General features: G+C 37.9%; 1 protein-coding gene and 1 long non-coding RNA gene across 13 annotated transcripts in view; one reads left to right on the forward strand and one right to left on the reverse strand.

The window, feature by feature from the left end:
• LOC121730070 (solute carrier family 12 member 4) overlaps positions 1-20,459 on the forward strand; it is a 371,671-nt gene that overhangs the window by 329,584 nt on the left and 21,628 nt on the right. For 11 of the 12 annotated variants that reach the window (XM_042118886.1, XM_042118887.1, XM_042118888.1 and 8 more), the window contains one exon: positions 18,297-18,367. In XM_042118886.1, coding sequence (XP_041974820.1) covers positions 18,297-18,367 — 71 coding nt within the window. Of the gene's footprint in view, positions 1-16,550; positions 16,614-18,296; positions 18,368-20,459 lie in introns of those variants that run through there. The other variant, XM_042118897.1, reaches the window with a different exon arrangement.
• On the reverse strand, positions 4,775-15,772 carry LOC121730105. Its single transcript, XR_006036068.1, has 3 exons — positions 15,713-15,772; positions 12,703-12,710; positions 4,775-4,784 (listed from the first exon to the last, which is right to left on the reverse strand). It is a non-coding gene; the product is annotated as an uncharacterized LOC121730105 (long non-coding RNA).

Consider the following 20,459-nt stretch of genomic DNA (forward strand, 5'->3'; position numbering starts at 1 on the left):
TAATAAAAATCTGTAAAGCTATTTACGGGTGAAGAAATAATAGACAGAAGGACAGACAAAAGTAAAAATTATTTAGTTTATGAAAATTATGGGCCCCGTAATCGGTCATGTTTTTTTTTTTATGATATAAGGGGGCAAATGAGCAAATGGGTCACCTGATGGAAAGCAACTTCCGTCGCCCATGGACATTCGCAGCATCAGAAGAGCTGCATGTGCGTTGCCGGCCTTTTAAGAGGGAATAGGATAATAGGGGAGGGTAGGGAAGGGAAGGGAATAGGGGAGGGTAGGAAAGGGAATAGGGTAGGGGATTGGGCCTCCGGTAAACTCACTCACTCGGCGAAACACAGCGCAAGCGCTGTTTCACGCCGGTTTTCTGTGAGAACGTGGTATTTATCCGGTCGAGCCGGCCCATTCGTGCCGAAGCATGGCTCTCCCACGTATGAGCATGGCTCTCCCACGTATGTGGCTTTAGCTGTATTAAAACTCTGTTAGCTATTTCCCTGATCAACCTTTTTTGATAATAATCTATAGTTAAGTGGGGTGGGGAAACATGAAAAAATATTAGGCCCAGCGATTTAAAAAAAAACCAAACGGCTGTTCATGTGCACACAATTTTTTTTTTTATCGATCTAGTGGTGGGAAGGGATTACCGGCGTTTATTAAAAGTTGGAAAATGCTAATTATTTTTATGTGGGCTCAGCTGTGTTGGCGTTGAATTTCGTGCGAATGACCGATTTCGTCATCAGCTCTTAGTAATTCACACAGTCACAATAATAATTATTGGTTGAGTTTCTCAAAATTCAATTTTTCGACACCGATCGTATTCCATCTTTCTGTCAAGTGGCAACGAAATACGGCTGACGGCTTTCTGTGTAGCTTCAATATTAAAGTACGTCTGAATTACTTAGCGCAGTAAATACCCTGGGTTGATATAAATTTGTTATTCCATAGCGGGGAGACATTTAAAATTCAGCCGCTTGACCTATCTGCTTGCGAACACTTGTGAAACATTTATAGCTTAAACTGAACACCGTTCACACGTTTCGACTTTCGAATTAGCCATACCGACTAATGACATGCGCAAATTAATTAGTTCGTTAACAAAATATGCTATGCATATTTATCGTGTTCAATCAACAGGGAATTAAATTTTTCATCTCAAAAATATGCAAATATCGGATCACAATTTTAGATTTTTACCTACTACAGAGTGCTTACATATTTATTATTTACAAGATGACGCCCGCAACTCCGTTGCGCCAGAATTCGTTTATCGCGCGGGAACCGTACATTTTTCCGGGACAAAAAGTATCCTATGTCCTTTCCCGGGACTCAAAGTATCTCCATGCCAAATTTCAGCGAAATCGGTTCAGAGGTTTGGGCGTGAAGAGGTAACAGACAGACAGACAGACAGACAGACAGACGTAGTAGACAGACAGACACACTTTCGCATTTATAGTATGGATTTAACGGAAACTTTTCAATTTTCACCTTCATCATATACAAATATTTTGTTTGTAATGTTCATCTAAACATATTTAAATTATTTTCTTTCATGCAATAACGAGAAATAAGTATCATACCTAAACATTTCAACAAGGGCCGTATATTTAAAAGGCTCATTTTACTGATTGGTAAAAACCCATTTTTCGAATTAAATACACAGGTTAAGTTATAAATAAAAGAGTTCTCGCGTTTTGTTGCCATCTACGAGTGAGAAGTAAGGGTTTGATACTTTATTTGTACTATACTATTTTATATTATGTACTTACTTACTGAGAATCAAGTATTCAAAGTTTAGTGTGACTAAATTCAAAGCTCACTATTATTTTGATACGAGCTTTTGCCTGCGTCTTCGCTCGCGTTAAGAAGTATTATTATATACAAACTTCCATCCCCTATTTTAACCCCTTGGAGGTAGAATTGATCAAAATCCTTTCTTAGCGGAAGCCTACGTCATAATATCTACCTGCATGCCAAATTTCAGCCCGATCCGTCCAGTGGTTTGGGCTGTACGTTGATAGATCACCATGTCAGTCAGTCACCTTTGAGTTATAAATATATAGATTTGGCCAACTGCTATTTTTATCACTGGGCCAAGTTATGTTGAAAAATCGTTTTTAAACATATAAGACCGAGTCCTTCAGGCGAAATTCTTAGAGCATCATTTGTTAGCTAAAGCTATGTTACGTAATTTACGATCCTCCTTCACTCCCCCGGGCAGAATCGGCTTCGTCATTTCCTTCCGAAAAGTTTGTCGCCTGTCGGCTAATATAACGCCTTTTGTAGTTTTGCAAAACATGTTTATCATTGTCTACTCGGCTCGTGCAAATGTACTTTAAAATTAAAAAATATATATGTAAAATACTGAGTGCTAAACGAGCAAATTTTTTATGTAATTTCTCATAGTCCGGGATCCCTAGAACATTTTTTTTTATCACAATCAATTGGTACCACTAATATATTATATTCTGTGCTATCAAGCTAATTTTTTGTGAGTAGCTTCATTTTGATAAAACGAACAACAATTTTGTTTGCGAAACATCTCAAAAGTGAGCTAACAGAGATAGAAAGGATTTCATACTTTGATGTGATGGTCCTAATATAATATGGATTGTTCTATTTGTAGGACAATAATTATTACTTTTAAATAATATAACTATTAACCTATCAATATACAAAAAATCTGCTGATTAGGGTTCCGATTTACGGAACCCAAAAACGGAACCCTAAGCAGCAGATTTTTTAATAGTTATATTATTTAATAGTAAGAGTAACAAATAGAACAATCCATATTTTAGGACCAATAAATCGAAATATGAAATACTTTCTATCTCTGCACTGTTAGCTACCACTTTTGAGATTTTTCGCAGATAAAATTGTTGTTCGTCTTATCAAAATGAAGCTACTCACAAAAAATTAGCTTGATAGTAATAAAAAAAATGTTCTAGAGAACCCGGACCATATTACACGTAAGCTGGGTACTGACTACTGACCAAGCGATTCCACAGCGAGCATTCGTGCAGTCAGTACGTCGTGTTATAACGGTAGGGTGTGTAATGTGTACGAGTATGTTGCCCTTACATAAAATTCACCGTAAAAATATCAGCGATGAATAAGTATTTTTTTTGTGATTTGTATGGGTAAGCTCCCGAGCATCATAAATTTTCCCATAAAAAGGTGAAAAAAGTTATTCTTTCAGAGCTGCCTCTTTCACAGCGAACTCTATACAGGGTGTAACAAAAACAAGTGATAATACTTTAGGGTGTGTACGTGTACGCTCGGGGCGTCACGAGTTTCCCCATACAAAAGTGAAAAAAATTTTTGGTCTTTCAGCGCTGCTACTTTCACAGTGAACTCTCTACAGGGAACACGTACACATCCTAAAGTATTATCACTTGTTTTTGTCACACCCTGTATAGGTAGGGGACCCATGCACACCCTAAAGTATTATCAGTTAGTTTTGTTACACCCTGTATAACTATCGCTTGTTATCTCATATAAATCGAGCCTAAGTCCCTAACACACTAGGCCGAGAATACGCGGCCGAAGTTCGGCATGATTACGCCAGCAATGCGCTACGCATACAATATAACGCGACGTAACTTCGGCATGGTGTGTCATCAGTAGTTTAAAATACGTTGCAGGCGTAATCATGCCGAACTTCGTCAGCGTATTTTCGGCCTAGTGTGTTTAGACCATGAAGTTAATATACCTAGCGGAATAGAGCAACAATCTCGAGCTGTCCAACGAAACCGAAATTGGTTTTTATCTGTGTGAAAAATATGTGTACGTATACACTTACACAAGCATGATTGAACATGAATTCTATGAGATTAAACTGTCAACGTGCGGCATGTGCCGGTTGGACGTCAAAAAAAGAGTGCTGTTGTCATGTATCACACGTCTCTTTTTACCACGCAGTGTTACTGATAGTGACATCTCTCTTTCTCAGGCCTTTGTTCCGCTAGGTATATTTACTTTATGGTTTAGACAATAAGAACAATTATTTTTTTTATTTCCAACCCCGAGTTGCCTTTTTCACAAAGGGCTAACCGCAGACAAAACCTAGTGTAATATAATTGATCAAAGAATCATAGTTTTGAGGACCGTCAGGAATTCAAATGCTGTTAAGTAAATTGAAATTGGAGTGAACAGCAAAATGTTTTAAAGAAATATGCGCCTTAACGCAACTGAGCCTTAATGATATTAGACAAAAAGATGAGAAAGTACTTGAGCATGGTCTTCAGTTCTGTCACGGGTCGTATAATTTTTAGTTGCGGAGAAAAATTAGGGCAAGGGAATGGCTGTATACTTGGAAACCGGCCAAGTTCTCTACGTCGAGACTGAAAACAAATCTGATAGAAATCAAATCCCAAATTTGACCTGAATATACCACAGCCTCAAACTGGTGACAATACTCTTTTATTTATAATAAAATAAGGGGGCAAACGAGCAAACGGGTCACCTAATGAAAGCAACTACCGACGCCAATGGCGTTGCCGGTCTTTTAAGAGGGAATACGCTCTCATCTTGAAGGTTTGCAGGTCGTATAGGATCTGGAAATACTTACTGCTGGTCGTTCCAGAGTTTGCGTGTTTTTTATTGTGTTTCTTACCTTTCATTTCCGCGGCTTGATGGTGAATAGTTATGTTTAATGCGACATATTTATCATGTCATATTATGTGTTTATTTACGTTAGCACAAAAGTTTATATTGCAGGTTTCTTGTACTTATATAATATATTAACCATAAACATAATTGTACGCAGTACATATTATGTACTGTGCACAATTATGTTTATTGTTAGGTCAGGCCTTAGGGACTGAGGGTCTATAGGGCTTTAGGGACTTAGGTTAACAGGGTTCAATCTCTAAAATATTAATATGTAACTATTAACTGGACGCTGTTAAGCATTCGTGTACTAACCCACACAAAAATTACGTATTGAGTTATGAATGCAGTTATGTTCTTTAGGTGATTTAGAACAAGACTGCATTCAAAATTTAACGACAAAAAAAATTGTGGGTTAGGAGTTTAGGACACTAATGCTTAACAGCGACCAACTAAGGGATACAAATAACAAAGATATAAACTTCCATGGAAACATTTTTGCTCACCAAAAATTATCAGGTCTAGTGTTACGTCTTTTTCATAAGTAGGTACCACGTAGGTACTTTAATCATTAAATTATTATTGTGGGTGTATACTTGAAAAAATGACTTTTTTTTTAATTATTAATTAAGACACTTTATTAAAGGCGATTCAAAATTAAAATATAACTAATTTTCGCATATAAGTATTACTCTGTCGTCATCGCACTCAATATGAATGTTTTTTTTCTTTTTTAACAATACCTAGAGCAAAAGAAAAGATAAGATCAAATGGAATCAGCAATATCGCTTCAAGTCTACTCAGGACTGAGCTGAGAGTTTTTAAGGTGGAAAAGGTTTCGCCTTTGTTAATTTTTTAGGTCAAATACAACTTAAAATTTTATACGCTACAGCATTTTCACATCATTAAAGAATTAATGTTGGACGTACAAAGAGTTTTTGTTGAAACTTGAAAGCTACAAAGATATTCTTCTAGAATGAAAATATTAACACGTAAAAACTGTAATTTTTGGGACTAAAAAAATTATACCGAAAAAGATTATTATTTTCAGATTCCTCAGTTACTAAATTAAATACTGAATGAATGTTTGCATTTTCAAAGTTTTCTAAATTTAATATGTATTTTAAACAGAAACAAGCAGTATTTAACATAATATAATCTTTGCTCGGTATTCGATAAAACACGAATAAAATGTCATTTTCTAAAAAATGATTCCCAGCTAGATCGATACATACATACAGCCCACGCTAATAAATGCACACTGTTGCCGGGGCGGGTCTTTTCGGGCCGTGTCGCATTGACCGAAATCCGCCGAGCAAAAATTCGCGCCGATGCGCCCCGGCACAATGTGCGATACGCGCATCCGCTTCCATACAAATTGTATGGAGGCGGATTTTTGCTATGCGCCCCGGCACGCTGAGCCCCGGCACGGCCCGTCTCAGTGTGGTCACTCCTTTAAAAACACTTTACATCAGTTAGTTTACAAGTTAGCCAACATAGGTATGTAATATGTATGTCTCGTTTATATAGCATTTTTACCGACTTCCAAAAAGGAGGAGGTTATACGTTCGGTTGTATGTATCTTTTTTTTTTGTATGTATGTTCAACCATAGCTCAGCCGTTTGTGATCCGATTTTCAAAATTATTTTTGTGTTGTATAGGGTTTAACTCGAATTTGGTACCATGTTCACAAAAGTGGTGATCTGATAATGGAATCCTGGAGGAATCGAGGGGACTCCTTGAAATTTGTATGGAAACATATAGTGATTTCAATTTTTTCTGAAGCATTCGAGGTAAATACTACCAAAAAGTAAGATTTCGCACCAGGTTATACCCTGAATCCGAAGGTACCCAACAGAAATTTTGAATCCTTATAGATACAGGTTCGGGGATTTCGGCGTGGTTTAAACAACTGAAAGCATAAGCCAACACATCAATTTATTTGATCATCATCATCAAAATCGTAATTATGCCATGGGTCATCACATTATGACCCAATTATTGATGCTTTTCGTGATATTTTGCATCGAAGCAGATGTTTTTGATGATTATTTCGCTGTTTGTGGACCATTTTCAAAATTCTTGTGTTGTTGTATAGGATATAATCTTAATTTTTGTATTATAATTACGAAAGTGGTGAGCCGATGATGGGATCTATGAGCAATCGAGGGAAATCCTTGAAATTTATCAAAAGACTCATAGTGGTTAAAATGTTGTTTCTAACTTAAACATATGTTACGAATAAGAGAAAGTTCATACGAAGGTGTCTCTTGGTCCAAAGGCACTGAACAGAACTCCTGAACCTTTAAAGATAAAAGTTTTTAAATTGCAGCATCGCTTAGATAACTGCAAGCATTTACCACAATTTCGCTTACAGTAACATAATGTGAATAGTTTACATTCGTAGTGGTTATTTACGCATAAAGCCTTATCTTGTAGATAACTAAAAAGAGTAAAATTATAATTTTTAACAAAAAATTAAAACCGACTTCCAAGGTAAAAACAATAATAATATGAACTAAAAAGTATTAAATAACTCTTACTCTATAATAGTGCCTTTTTCAGAATTCGTCTAAATCTCAACTATTTCTGTACATACTACAGTCCTCATTACTTTGAAGTCGGTACCAGTCCCAAAAGCTTCAGATATTCTGACATTGACTAAACTCACGATAAAATTAGCTGGTACCGACTTCAAATAAATATAACTGATAAGCTAAAGCAATAATCTCCTGGACGGTAAAGTTCGCTCCGGAGATTTGACGGCTTACAGTTTGGCAGCGCTCGCGGAGCGCCATTCCTGCTTTTTACACTTAATATTTAATACTTATCTATACTCTTAATTTATCTTTAGGAGTTTTTATATTTTTAGTTTATGTTGCAATTAAATAGTACAAGAAGTTTGAGGAAGGTTATATAATGGCTGTTTTTTTGCATAAGTATATTGTGTTCGAATGAATTCAACATCCATTCGCAAAAAATGTACGCTAAGTTGTCCATGTTGAATATTATGCAACATTTCCTAACCCTAAAGGGTTCTTCTCCGATCTCTTCAGAACATTTTAAAACCAAAATTAGCCCCATCTCGTTGCGTTGAGACATTAAATTTCCTATACATCATTATTATAGTAGGTACTTAAAATAATATGTTGATATTTTGTCCAAATATGTAATATCTATCCCGCCGGCTAAGTTACATATCGTACGAAATTATGCCATATATATTTGAATACCTCATCAAGTGCCGAGCGAGAAATCTGGGGCAAAATTATATTGCTCATACAGTTACGAGAAATATACAACATACGAGTCTGTCCCAAATGCTAAAAAAGTTTAAGCTACAATCCACAAGATCCAATCGTTTAATTTTATACATGATTTTATATATCGAAATCATACTTCCATACTTTTTATAAATGCGAAAGTGTGTCTGTCTGTAAGCTCTTCACACTCAAACCGCTGAACCGAACATGCTGAAAGGTATGAAGATACTTTGAGTCCCGGGAAAGGACATAAGATACTTTTTATCCTGGAAAAATTAGTTCAGTTCCCGTGCGACAAACTAAATTTCGCGCTACGGATTTAAGAGATTAATTTACATTACACAATCCGTAAGGATATTCTGATTTTGAAATATAATAATAGACAACATGTAAGGACCATAAAGTTAATATACCTAGCGGAATAGAGAAACAAAGGCCTGAGTAAGAGAGATGTCACTGCGAAAGTAGCACTGGTAAAAAGAGACGTGTGGTGCATGACAGCAGAACCAAATTTTTTCATCTGTTTGGCGTTCAGTTGGCACTTATCGGCACGTTGACAGTTTAATCTCTTAGAAAGATGTTTGTGTAAGTGTATACGTAAACAAATTTTTACACACAGACGTAAATTTTTTTTGGTTTCGTTTGACAGCTCGGCACACATTTACGGCAACATTGTGAGCCTTAGACCCAGTTTCATCAAGCAATGTTAAATAAATAATGGCTTGTTAAATCAGTTAATGGCCTGTTAGAGTTATCGAGCGTTCCACCATACGCTAATGTCATGTCAAATCGCCTAACACGGTGTTAAATTTTAATTCCTGCTGGGGAGGTCCGTTAAATATATAACAGGCCGTTATAATAGTCAAAACAACAACTTTCAAAGACAATATCCAATATCAATAAAAGAATCTGTTTTGACTTTTGAGTGTTTCCGCCATGTTTCGCCACATCCTTACATATTAATTATTATTTTTCATGTTATGCATAATTATTTATTTTCATTTTGTCAAAAATTCAGCCCTCGGACTACCATTGACATTGCAAATACACTGACTTGTATCAAAATTACCAAACCGAAATAAGTAAATAAAAGTTTGTATCATGATTCATGTTTTCAGCTTTGACAGATCATAATTATTAACCTGATAAATTAAAAAGAACTATTGTAGTGTAACAAATGTATGCGATCAGTGATATTTTAATTTGGTCGCATTATCTACCAGATGACGTATTATACGAATAAGGTGAAAATGACACATTGCAGCCAAAATGTCGTATTAAACTTGTACATTGCAATTTCGTCGCCTTATAACAAGAACGAACGAATTGCATGTTATTCACTCGTTGTTCACTTAACATTGTATTTACTAATCCGCTGTTAAATTTTTACTGTGGGACATAAGTATTTTAACAGTCTGTTTAAATTTCCAAGGTCCGTTAAGTAATGCCTTGTTAGGATTTAACAAACAGAGGTTGGTGAAATTGGGTCTTAATGTCAAATTTAACTTTAACTTTAACCGAGGAGAATTGAGCGGTTAAGTTAGTCGTCAATTATGGCGTCCATTATTGACTTGAACCAGAGATTTGACAGTTCTTTTGACATTTTGTTATAGTTAAAGTCAAGGTTATAGTTAAAGTAAGTTGGTGCAACCCATCCTAACTCATCATCCTGTCGATGATGAGTACCTCAATGAGTATTTTAGGGTGGGTGAGTTGCACCAACTTTAACTATTATTGGCATCGTAGACTTTTTGTTTGGAAAAAAAGGGCGTCAATATAAATATGAATGCCAATTACAGTTTCTGTTGTACCGTACCATCGAATAAATTGACTCATAAGCAGTAGACAGACCATAAAGGTAATATACCTAGCGGAATAGAGAAACAAAGGCCTGAGCAAGATGTCACTATCAGTAACACTGCGTGGTAAAAAGAGACGTGTGATACATGACAGCAGCACTCTTTTTTTTTTGTCCAGTCGGCACGTGCCGCACGTTGACAATTTAATCTCATAGAATTCGTGTTCAATCATGCTTGCGTAAGTGTATACGTACACATATTTTTCACACAGATGAAAACCAATTTCGGTTTCAAATAGTTGATGGAATCAGGCGTTACTTTGCGGAAATCCATAGTTTAAATTTAATTTGTTATTATTTTTAGCAATATTCCGCGAAAACAACTTCCACCTTTAAGTAAATGAGTGAGTGTACGCATAGGCATGCGTACAGCACCTCCCTCCTCCCACACTGCCTATGCGTACACTCGCATGCAAGAACTTGCAAACACCACCACCTAACAAGCAATAATGTTGGCAAATCCGTGCATCCGTGGTGAGGGGCACCACCATGCAGGTTGAAAACCTCGACGCGCCGTTGAACGGACGTTGTTCGTAGAGTCCACATCCTGAGGATGCTCCGGTGTTGGGGCGAAACGCGCGTTGAGGTTTTCAACCTGCATGCGAGTGTACGCATAGGCAGTGTGGGAGGAGGGAGGTGCTGTACGCATGCCTATGCGTACACTCACTCATTTACTTAAAGGTGGAAGTTGTTTTCGCGGAATATTGCTAAAAATAATAACAAATTAAATTTAAATTTCGGTTTCGTTTGACAGCTCGAGATTGTTGCTCTATTCCGCTAGGTAACTTTATGAGACAGACCTACGTCAGTTGGTCGGATTATGTCAATTCAATGTAATTCGTGATCTGTCATGTCGGCTGGATTTGACAAAACGCGACCAAATTACGTAGGTCCGCCATTTGCCTATCAATCAACTTCTCTGATGGTACAAGCTCTAAAAGAGCCATATGGGTGTTAATATTCACGAAAACAAATTGCTACCGAAACATAATTAAACAAAGAGAAAGTTGTATAAATCCTTTGGGCTGGCAATATCCCTGGACCTTGGCGCGTGTTTGCTCAGAGTAACATCAGAATAATGAGCTGGGGTCTCAGGCCGCATCGATCAACGGGGATTTACTTGAGCCCGAGTGTTGCCATTTAACTTAATTTGTTTCTAATGTTGCTATATTAAGAGCCTTCTTATTTTCTACCTCTTACAAATTGAAAAATAAATTTTAGTTAAGTGGACGTTGAGTATGTACTATATTTTTTTATAAAATAAGGAGCGCAAACGAGCCAACGGGTCACCTAATGGAGCAACTACCGTCGCCCATGGACACTCGAAAAATCCGAAGAGCTGCAGGTGCGTTGCCGGGCTTTTAAGAGGGAATACGCTCTCTTCTTGAAGGTTTACAGGTCGCATTGGTCCGGAAATACTGCTGGTGACAGTTCGTTCCACAGTTTTACAGTGCGCCACAGAAAATTACTCAAAAAACGCACTGTGGATTAAGACGACAACCTTGATGAGTTAACATTTTAAACTTTCGCGTTGCATTATAATGAAACTTTTTAATCGGGACTTAACGTGACTTATTTAAGTGGTAATGCTACTACGAGTACATACTTTTTCTCGACGTTTCGTAGTAGCATTACCACTTAAATAAGTCGCGTTAAGTCCCGATTAAAAAGTTTCATTATAATGCAACGCGAAAGTTTAAAATGTTATCTTAATAACCGATACAGGCCGGATATTATTAGAAAAATAAAACATCTAGAATTCCTTCGTAAAAAACGCGCTCGATTGGAAACGTCGGTTATATTCCTGTCACAGCGCCGCGATAGTGCAGTGTTACCTAAATGTGTGTGGATAAAACCGTGTGATGACATAGCGTGTTCGAAGAGGATTCTAACGTCTGCGAGAAGTCCCCTCGCGACCACGGCCGTTGCAACACGGCCGAAACGTCGAGAAAAAGTATGTTCTCGTAGTAGCATTACCACTTAAATAAGTCGCGTCAAGTCCCGATTAAAAAGTTTCAACCTTGATGAGTGGCAGTCTGCCACTCATCAAGGTGATGAAGATGAGATATTTTTCGCTTAGAACGATGGAGAAAAGTTACAGGAGATATGATTCCGAACAATTCCTCAGAGCACTCTCGTGATACAACCGATAGAGGATGCAGAGTGAAGCTACATCTTTTTTTATTAAATAAGGGGGCAAATTAGCAAACGGGTCACCTGATGGAAAGCAACTTCCGTCGCCCATGGACATTCGCAGCATCAAAAGAGCTGCAGGTGCGTTGCCGGCCTTTTAAGAGAGAATAGGGTTATAAGGGAGGGTAGGGAAGGGAAGGGAATAGGGAAGGGTAGAGAAGGGAAGGGAATAGGGAAGGGTAGGGAAGGGATGGGAATAGGGTAGGGAAGGAAATAGGGTAGGGGATTGGGCCTCCGGTAAACTCACTCACTCGGCGAAACACAGCGCAAGCGCTGTTTCACGCCGGCTTTCTGTGGGAACGTGGTATTTCTCCGGTCGAGCCGGCCCATTCGTGCCGAAGCATGGCTCTTCCACGTTTGAAAAATCTCGGCGTAATTCCAAGGGGTCCAGCCTATTTGAAACACTATGGCAGTCAACACTAGCGCGCACCTGAATAACGAGCTCCGCTGCTGTTGATTACTTTGAAGGAAATTATGATCAAACCAAAGTAATATTTTTTACAAAACAAAACGATTTCGAACAGTATTTCCTTATTAATTTGTTATGCCTGTGAAGGTCTTTCCAATAAATAAAGAGTCATCAAAATCGGTTCAAAAACGGCAAAGTCATCTGTGAATAAAAATAAAAGGAATATAATATATATACGGTCGAATAGAGAAACCTCATCAAATAGGTTAATAGACTAATTAAAAAGCATTTGTGCGTTGCGAAACGGATATTAAGCACAAAACTTCGAGGAACATACTCACCGAAGTTATTCGCGTAAATAAAACTTTTGACGCTTTCACACTGAAGCTCGGGTATCTAAAGTTCGTGAAAGCAGCCGGCGCTCATAAGTACTCATAACATATTCCTGTACATTCGTGAAGCTTTCTTCTAGAAACTTCAAAGAGTTTTCAATATTACTTTTGTATTAACAAATTATAAATTAACATCACTATCAGCGTTGGGCTAAATAGTTTTGTCGATGTCTTTATTAACGTGTTGTTACTTGTTGACGTTGAGTGCTCTGTCATCCTTTGGGCCAACCATAAAGTTAATATACCTAGCGGAATAGAATTGGTTTCATCTGTGTGTAAAAATATGTGTACGTATACACTTACACAAGCATGATTGAACATGATTTCTATGAGATTAAATTGTCAACGTGCGGTACGTGCCGTCTGGACGTCAAAAAAAGAGTGCTGCTGTCATATATCACACGTCTCTTTTTACCACGCAGTGTTACTGATAGTGACATCTCTCTTGCTCAGGCCTTTGTTTCTCTATTCCGCTAGGTATATTAGCTTTATGGGGCCAACCCCCACCACAACTCCGTTTCATTGACTTTCGTACGTAACCACATTGTATTTGGAACGAAGTTCCCTATCGCGCGTTCGGTGTAAAGGGGGCTAGACATAACAATATTTGACCTCGACACTTTTTATTAGTACCTGCATGGTAGGGGCAGAGGGCGTTGAAAGTATTCTTGTGCGTCAACTAGATGGCGGTTTTTTGAGAATAAACAGCGACGGGTTTTTAGTATTCCTGGGCGTCAATAGATGGCGTTTTTTATAATTTGAGTGTATATTATGTATACAGGTTTATTGAACATAAGAAATAGCATCGTTCCATTCGGGTGTCCCTTTACACCTCTCAAGTTTTTTTAGCATATTTTGGATATTTTGTGACTGTTTAGGTAGAAAAAAAATAACAAATATCTTATAGGAACTTGATTAAAAGGGAATAAGCAATTAAGAAACCAATTATAATATTATTTCCAAGCGGTTCGTCGAAACTCAGCCCTTGATGAAAAAATACGCAGCAATTTAAAATTTTAATGAAAAGAAAAAAATGCCAAAGGAAAAAACCATTGTAGATCTTACCAATATTTATGGTAAAAATGCGGAAAATCCTCGATTAAAATGATGGATCTTGACTGTATTAAGTAAAATAAGGCCTGTTATTATTAAAATAACAATTAAAACATTTAAGGTCGTCTAAAACCCGTTTGCGTTAATTACACACATTATGCAAATCATGGAGTTTATTTTTACAACGATGTTAATTTATATAACTAGAAGATATCCATCGTTTACTATAAAAATACAAAATTAAACGATTTTAAAGAAGAAGAAGAAAGAAGGAGGCGAATAAAAAATACGCTTGGGCTGGGCTGCATTTGGGAAGCACCGAAATATCTTTGAATCGTCGATCCCACTATCCCTTAATCCCGTTTTTAATAAAACCCACCCGGGGGGGGATGGCTCTTTCAAGGGGTGCTCCCATACAAAAAACATACTTTTTGGCCTATTTTTTCTCTATAACCGTACGGAACCCTTCGTGCGCGAGTCCGACTCGCACCTGGCCGATTATTATAATATCTTATCTTATCATCTATTAATTTAAATACAAGGTCATGTTTTGCAAAATATCACATCTTGTTAATGGTAGACACGAGGTAAATTAGTTTAATTATAAAGGGAAGTTCCTCCTAAATACTTCACAGTTGGTACATAACAAGGCAAAATATTAAGTTATAACAATATCTATATTATTAAAAAATAAATTTAATTTTTTTTACTCTCGCTAAAACTCGCGAATGGCTGAACTGACTTGCCTAATTTTAGTCTTGGGAAGTCCAGGGATGTTTGGAGCAAAGTATATTAATACATGATATTTACGTTACTTAGCTTCAACAAAAGCGAAAAAAATAAATAACCTGCGCTAGTTTAAGGGTTAAAGTTAACCCTGGTTAAATATTTTGTTAATTCTCTCGTTCTACGTATTTATGAAAGAAAAGGCGTGATACTTATTTTAACACAGACTTAACTTAAATTCGGATTGCAACAAGTGTATGAAGTGTAGCCAAAGTAATGGGTAATCTATAAATAATAATATATTAAGGTATAAGTGTAAGACGTACTCACATACGGTTTTGCTCGATCGAGCAATCATGTAGAGTAAAAACCACGGCTCGGGCTTTCGTACACACATTCAGCATTGCTCGATAGTTTTACTCCTGTTCGAAGGAAATTAGCTACGAATAATAAAAACTAGTGTCAAAAAAATTGTCAAGCCGGCTTGATTCGAGCCTTCAAACTGGCTCGATGCGAGCCTTCGAGCTGTGAGTTTTGCGGTCCACACGGTGGTTTTTGCTCGATTTCGAGTAAAACTATCGAGCAAAACCGTATGTGAGTACTTAGCATTATAATTATGTTGCTGTAGCAATTTAAATTTTAATAAATAAAAAAACCACGACCGATGCTAAATATAGCTTTCCGATTTCAGAGCAATATAATTATACTGGTAAACTCGTAGATTATTCAATTAACATCAACAAAAGGTACTCGTATCAAAGAACCTCATTAGAGAGGAAAGGTCAGCCCTTGACATTCTGATACAGCATTATTAAATTACACTTTATTTCGCGAAGGGCTCTTCGTTAAGTCAAATTAATACAAACCGTGTGATCCGGGCTCGCGAGTCAATACCATCTCGTTCACATTTCGCTGATCAAAAACTTCGAAACGCGCCTTGTCAGAAGTCACATAAAACACGCCCCGCCCCGAGTAATCAATAATTTAAATTATTCCGAATACGAAAACCCACTTTGCATACTCCGATCTAAGTGAAAAAGTGAAAAGAAATTTAAAATTATAATACGAGCTGAAAAATTGCTAAAGGTAGCCTTTCGAAGCGAGCGTCAGTGACGCGACGATTGTGCCGCCGCGACATAGATAGATGTTTTATGCAGATGTATGAAATTCTAATTTCTAGGGAATGTCATTCGAGCACGGCGACACTAAGGGTTAAATCAGACCTCAACGCGACGCGTACATGCATTTCTAAATTTGTACTGAACTATCAGATTGTGTCACGGTGCCGCGAACGGCGTGTTGCCACGTGCCCCTATTCAGTTTGATTAAAATATTATGACAAGACAATATTTGCAATACGCAACTTTGATAGGTATTTTCATATTATGCCTCGTAACGCATTTTTTTTTCGGAACTACCGTTTGCTACCGTGTCAAGGACCAAGGTAGCGGCGCGGCGCCGTGTTTGATGGGGACGCGCTGCTGTCGCTCTGTCGCGACGGCACAGTCGCGGCGTCACTGACGCTATAGTCGCTCGCTTCGAAAGGCTACCTTTAAGCTTTCTATTTACGTAATATTTTAGCTGATGTAAAGCCAGACTCTATTAGCCGCTCTTAAGCACTCCTTATTGATTTTACTTTATTACTTTTTGTGCCTCTCCTACTCTTTTCTTTGTGAAACGTTAAAGTCCTTCGTAGGTTGCTAGTTTGATTTACGTATTATTTTTATTGGCAACCTAGTCGAGCTGGTCTGGGAAATGTATTACGTCTTATTTTCGAGATCTAGTTTTCTACATGGATCTATCATCATATTTTTAAGTTTATGTGTAATGTATATGTCATTATAAGTCGTGACATATAAAAGAAAAATTTTAGCTTAGGTTCCTATACTCGTATATACTTCACAATTTTATTTATTAAATCCCTTCATCAAATCATGCCATCAAGCAAACTCAAAACGTTCACTTCCTCACATTCTGACTTGTATTTTGATTTGCGTTTCAGTGCCACAGGAGAACTGTACTAGATATTGTACGAACTGTCAGATAAACACAATCCACATGACAAAACCCGGGCAAAGAAATGTACACAAACCATGCATTTGACGGTAAGACTAACTGAACCTAGTATAAACCCAGTATAGCACCTCAACTAACTCAAAAACATTTTTATAATGTTTACTCAAACTCTAAAGTTTTGAGTTAGCACAAGCTCATCGAATCTCAAAACACGAATTTTAACTTACCTTCTTAACAAGGCTACCTACTCTGTATTTAAAGCTGCAAAGAATATACTTACTTTACATTTCACCCAAAATACTTCAGTCATTTAAATATGAAAATCAGCGATTAATTACTTGTTTCTTCAAATCATTAAAACGCCAATAAACTCAAAACTTTTAACCAAAGAGTTTATTCAGAAGGGGATAAAGCCCGGTTGCGTTGAGCCAAAATCCGTTTATCGCGCGGGAACCGTACATTTTTGCGAGATAAAAATGGGCGACGCTGGATGACCGCCCAGGGCGCCGGATAAAAAGGTGCGCAGAGGGAAAACTAAAAGGGACGCCGCAAGCACGCACTACCAGCACCCTGAGGACTAAAATATCTCGCCCAGGGTGCTGTTAGTACTAAAACCGACACTGACTACTGAACCTAAAAAATATATAAAAACTATAAAAGTTAGTAACTGTTAGTGAGTTTGCTAATTAACATTTGTGATGACGAGTCCTGCGGGGGTTACATTTAGCAATTCCTCTCAATCAATTCAGCAAATGAATTGTCAAAACTGTCAAACTGACAATTAATGTCAAATTAGTACAAATTACTAGACATGAATTGCAAGCAGACTTGCATTTTGCGATTTAAAAAAAAATGAATCTTATAACTCCCCAAAGCGACCATTTTAGCCCCGCTGTATTAGCGGGGCTAAAATGGTCGCTTTGTAACACAACAAAGTTAGCTGTATTGGCCAGCGGAACTCCCAACTTTGTTGTTAGAGCCCTCGAAACTTTGTCGTACGTCTATCGGGTACAACATTATGGAATATTAATTTGATACTTTCTTATTGAAATATTGATATTGTCGAGAACTTTGTTCGCTTGAGCTATTGACGAAATTTATTAGTTTATTTGCTCTTAACTTGTCGGCTTTACGGTACAGCTTTTTATGTTTGTCATATTGATTTTGCCAAACCATGGTTCCGAATCCAATCACTTTATACAGTAATTATTAACACTTCGTTGAGAATATTAAAGTGGTAAAATTTAAAAATAGAGGATACTTCATGATTTCAAAATTATCCATGGACTCTTGTATGATTTTGACTGTAATAATTGTGTTAGAGGTTTTCAAACGTTAACCTTGGTTCATCGATTTAAAATGTAAGTCCTAGGTTACACGATCATATTTTATTCAATCTGACCCATTAATCTGGTAAATATTGACGCTGAACGTGTGACCCACGGATTGGACTGGTCATTTTTTAGGGTTCCGTACCCAAAGGGTAAAAACGGAACCTTATTACTAAGACTTCGTTGTCTGTCCGTCTGTCCGTCTGTCTGTATGTCATCACTCCCCAGGCTGTATCTCAACAACCGCTACAGCTAGACTTCTGAAATTATCACAGATTGTGTATATCTGTTGCCGCTATAACAACAAATACTAAAAACAAAATAATATTCATATTTGAGGGGGGCTCCCATACAACAAACATGAGGACTGAACTGATGCCAGATTGAGCGTGTAACAGTTTCTAAAACTGTTCCCGTATTAATAATTTTCTTTTTTTTCAGGTGACACAGACGAACATGGCCTGCCCAAAGACAAGGACAAGGGATGCGATACGAACCTCTATCTCTATCATGTAAGTTACTTAAACCTATGAAAATGTTAGATTACGAATGATCTGTATTCATTTAAATCAGTCAAAGAGGACAGACAGACAGAGAAACGGATTAACTTTCACATATTTTGTGATATAATATTATAAGTAAGGAATACTTCAGAACGAAGACACCTTCAAAAATTGTTACCACATTATGATTAGTGGCTATTTCGTTCTAATTTTTAGGGTTCCATAGTCAAATAGCCATAAGAAGTGACATTTTCTAATTACATTATTAAAAACAATTTATGTATCGCTCACGGAGCCCCTACAAGGCCTTTACCCTTTGCGGAGTCCCAGGGCTCCATGGAGCACACTGATGTAGGACAAATTTAAAAATGAAAATCTCTAACTTCGAAAATAAAACATCGGATAAGTGTATGGATGCTTATTACGCGGGCTACTTTCGAACATGCTTATTACGGCCTAAAAACTTCTTTCGATTATTGCAGAAAGGTTTCTTTAAATAATTCTCCGAGGCTGAGTTCGCGGGTTATTGAATATTTAAACTATGCCAAAATACACTTTCCCACACTTTCGTGACCTCAAGTTACTTGGAATTATTAATGGAGCATCGCTTGACCCTCATCGGATTGAGATAAGCCGTACATGTATTATGCAAACATCGCCCTTGCTAATAACGCGGTGAGCATATTATTCAGGGTTTTGGCATAAAGGTACAAGTTAGAAGCCGCCTACATGAAGTTACAGCAGACGACGTGTCGTCACAACACGTCATTTCTATGTATAAATTCTATGAATGTGTCGCTATAGCTTCGTGTTTTTTTTTTAATAAGGGGGCAAACGAGCAAACGGGTCACCTGATGGTAAGCAACTACCGTCGCCCATGGACACTTGCAACATCAGAAGAGCTGCAGGTGCGTTGCCGGCCTTTTAAGAGGGAACACGCTCTCTTCTTGAAGGTTTGCAGGTCGTACAGGTCCGGAAATACTGCTGGTGACAGTTCATTCCAGAGTTTTACAGTGCGCGGCAGAAAGTTACGTGATAAACGCACTGTGGAAGACTGCCACTCGATAGCGAAAAGTTTCAGGTGGTATGATTTCGAACAATTCCTCAGAGCACTCCCCGTGATACAACCGATAGAGGTTGTCTTGTCGAAAGAGGTGTCGCTAGGTATTTCATAGAAATACGTATACAAACCAGTAGTGTCGCGACGACACGTCGTCTGCGGTTGCTTCATGTCGTCCGCTGCCAACCGGCACCTTTAGGCTGGATTGCGTCCAGCCGAACGCGCGATTTGTCGCTATTTAAATGAATCGTTACTTATTATTGATTGTGATCTTTCGGTATAGCGGCCAAACGGCTCGGTCGTACGGACGCATACCTATAAATAGGATTTGACAGATTCGCAAGACGTGTCACGCAATTGAACTCTGTCAAATCCATACAAATTTATGCAGCGCCGCGCCTCGCCTTGCCTCGTCGCGTTGCGGTCTGAATTGACCCTTAGGGCCGGGACACAAAAACACGATACGACGTTGCCCCACGACGCGACTTCGTTAGACGATGTGACGTGTGACGAATCCACGGCGAGCATCGTGAAAGACTACGACGCGACAACGTAAAGTGCCACGATATACGGCACGACGCGCGACGTCGCGTCGTAGAAACTCACGATGCGTCATCTTTGAATTTCTATGTGAGTTTCTACGATTAAAATAAAAATACGAGTTAAATTTTTAAACTGTCACTAATAATTGTAAGCAGTCTGAAATATGCATCTTTCTTCCCGCAAACAAGCGAAGAAAATATTCAAACTTTCGATCCTGAGGGCCTAGACAAGTGGCAAGCGATTATCGTAAACGCCAACGCCAACGCCACAAAATGTATGGGATTTGACATTAGCATTCGCTAGCGAAGCGATAACTTGAAATTAATAATTAAATTTAAATTAAAAATAAGACGAATAGACAGGTAAAGTTAATAGTCAAAGAATATCTTACATCTTTAAGCTACAATGAAGTAGAGAAACTAATAGAGCCGACTAAACTATAGTAGCAGCTGTCCCGGCACAAATAATATACACACAAACGCGCGCACACACACGCAC

The sequence above is a fragment of the Aricia agestis genome, chromosome 9 (genome assembly GCF_905147365.1).
Source record: "Aricia agestis chromosome 9, ilAriAges1.1, whole genome shotgun sequence".
Lineage (NCBI taxonomy): Eukaryota > Metazoa > Arthropoda > Insecta > Lepidoptera > Lycaenidae > Aricia > Aricia agestis.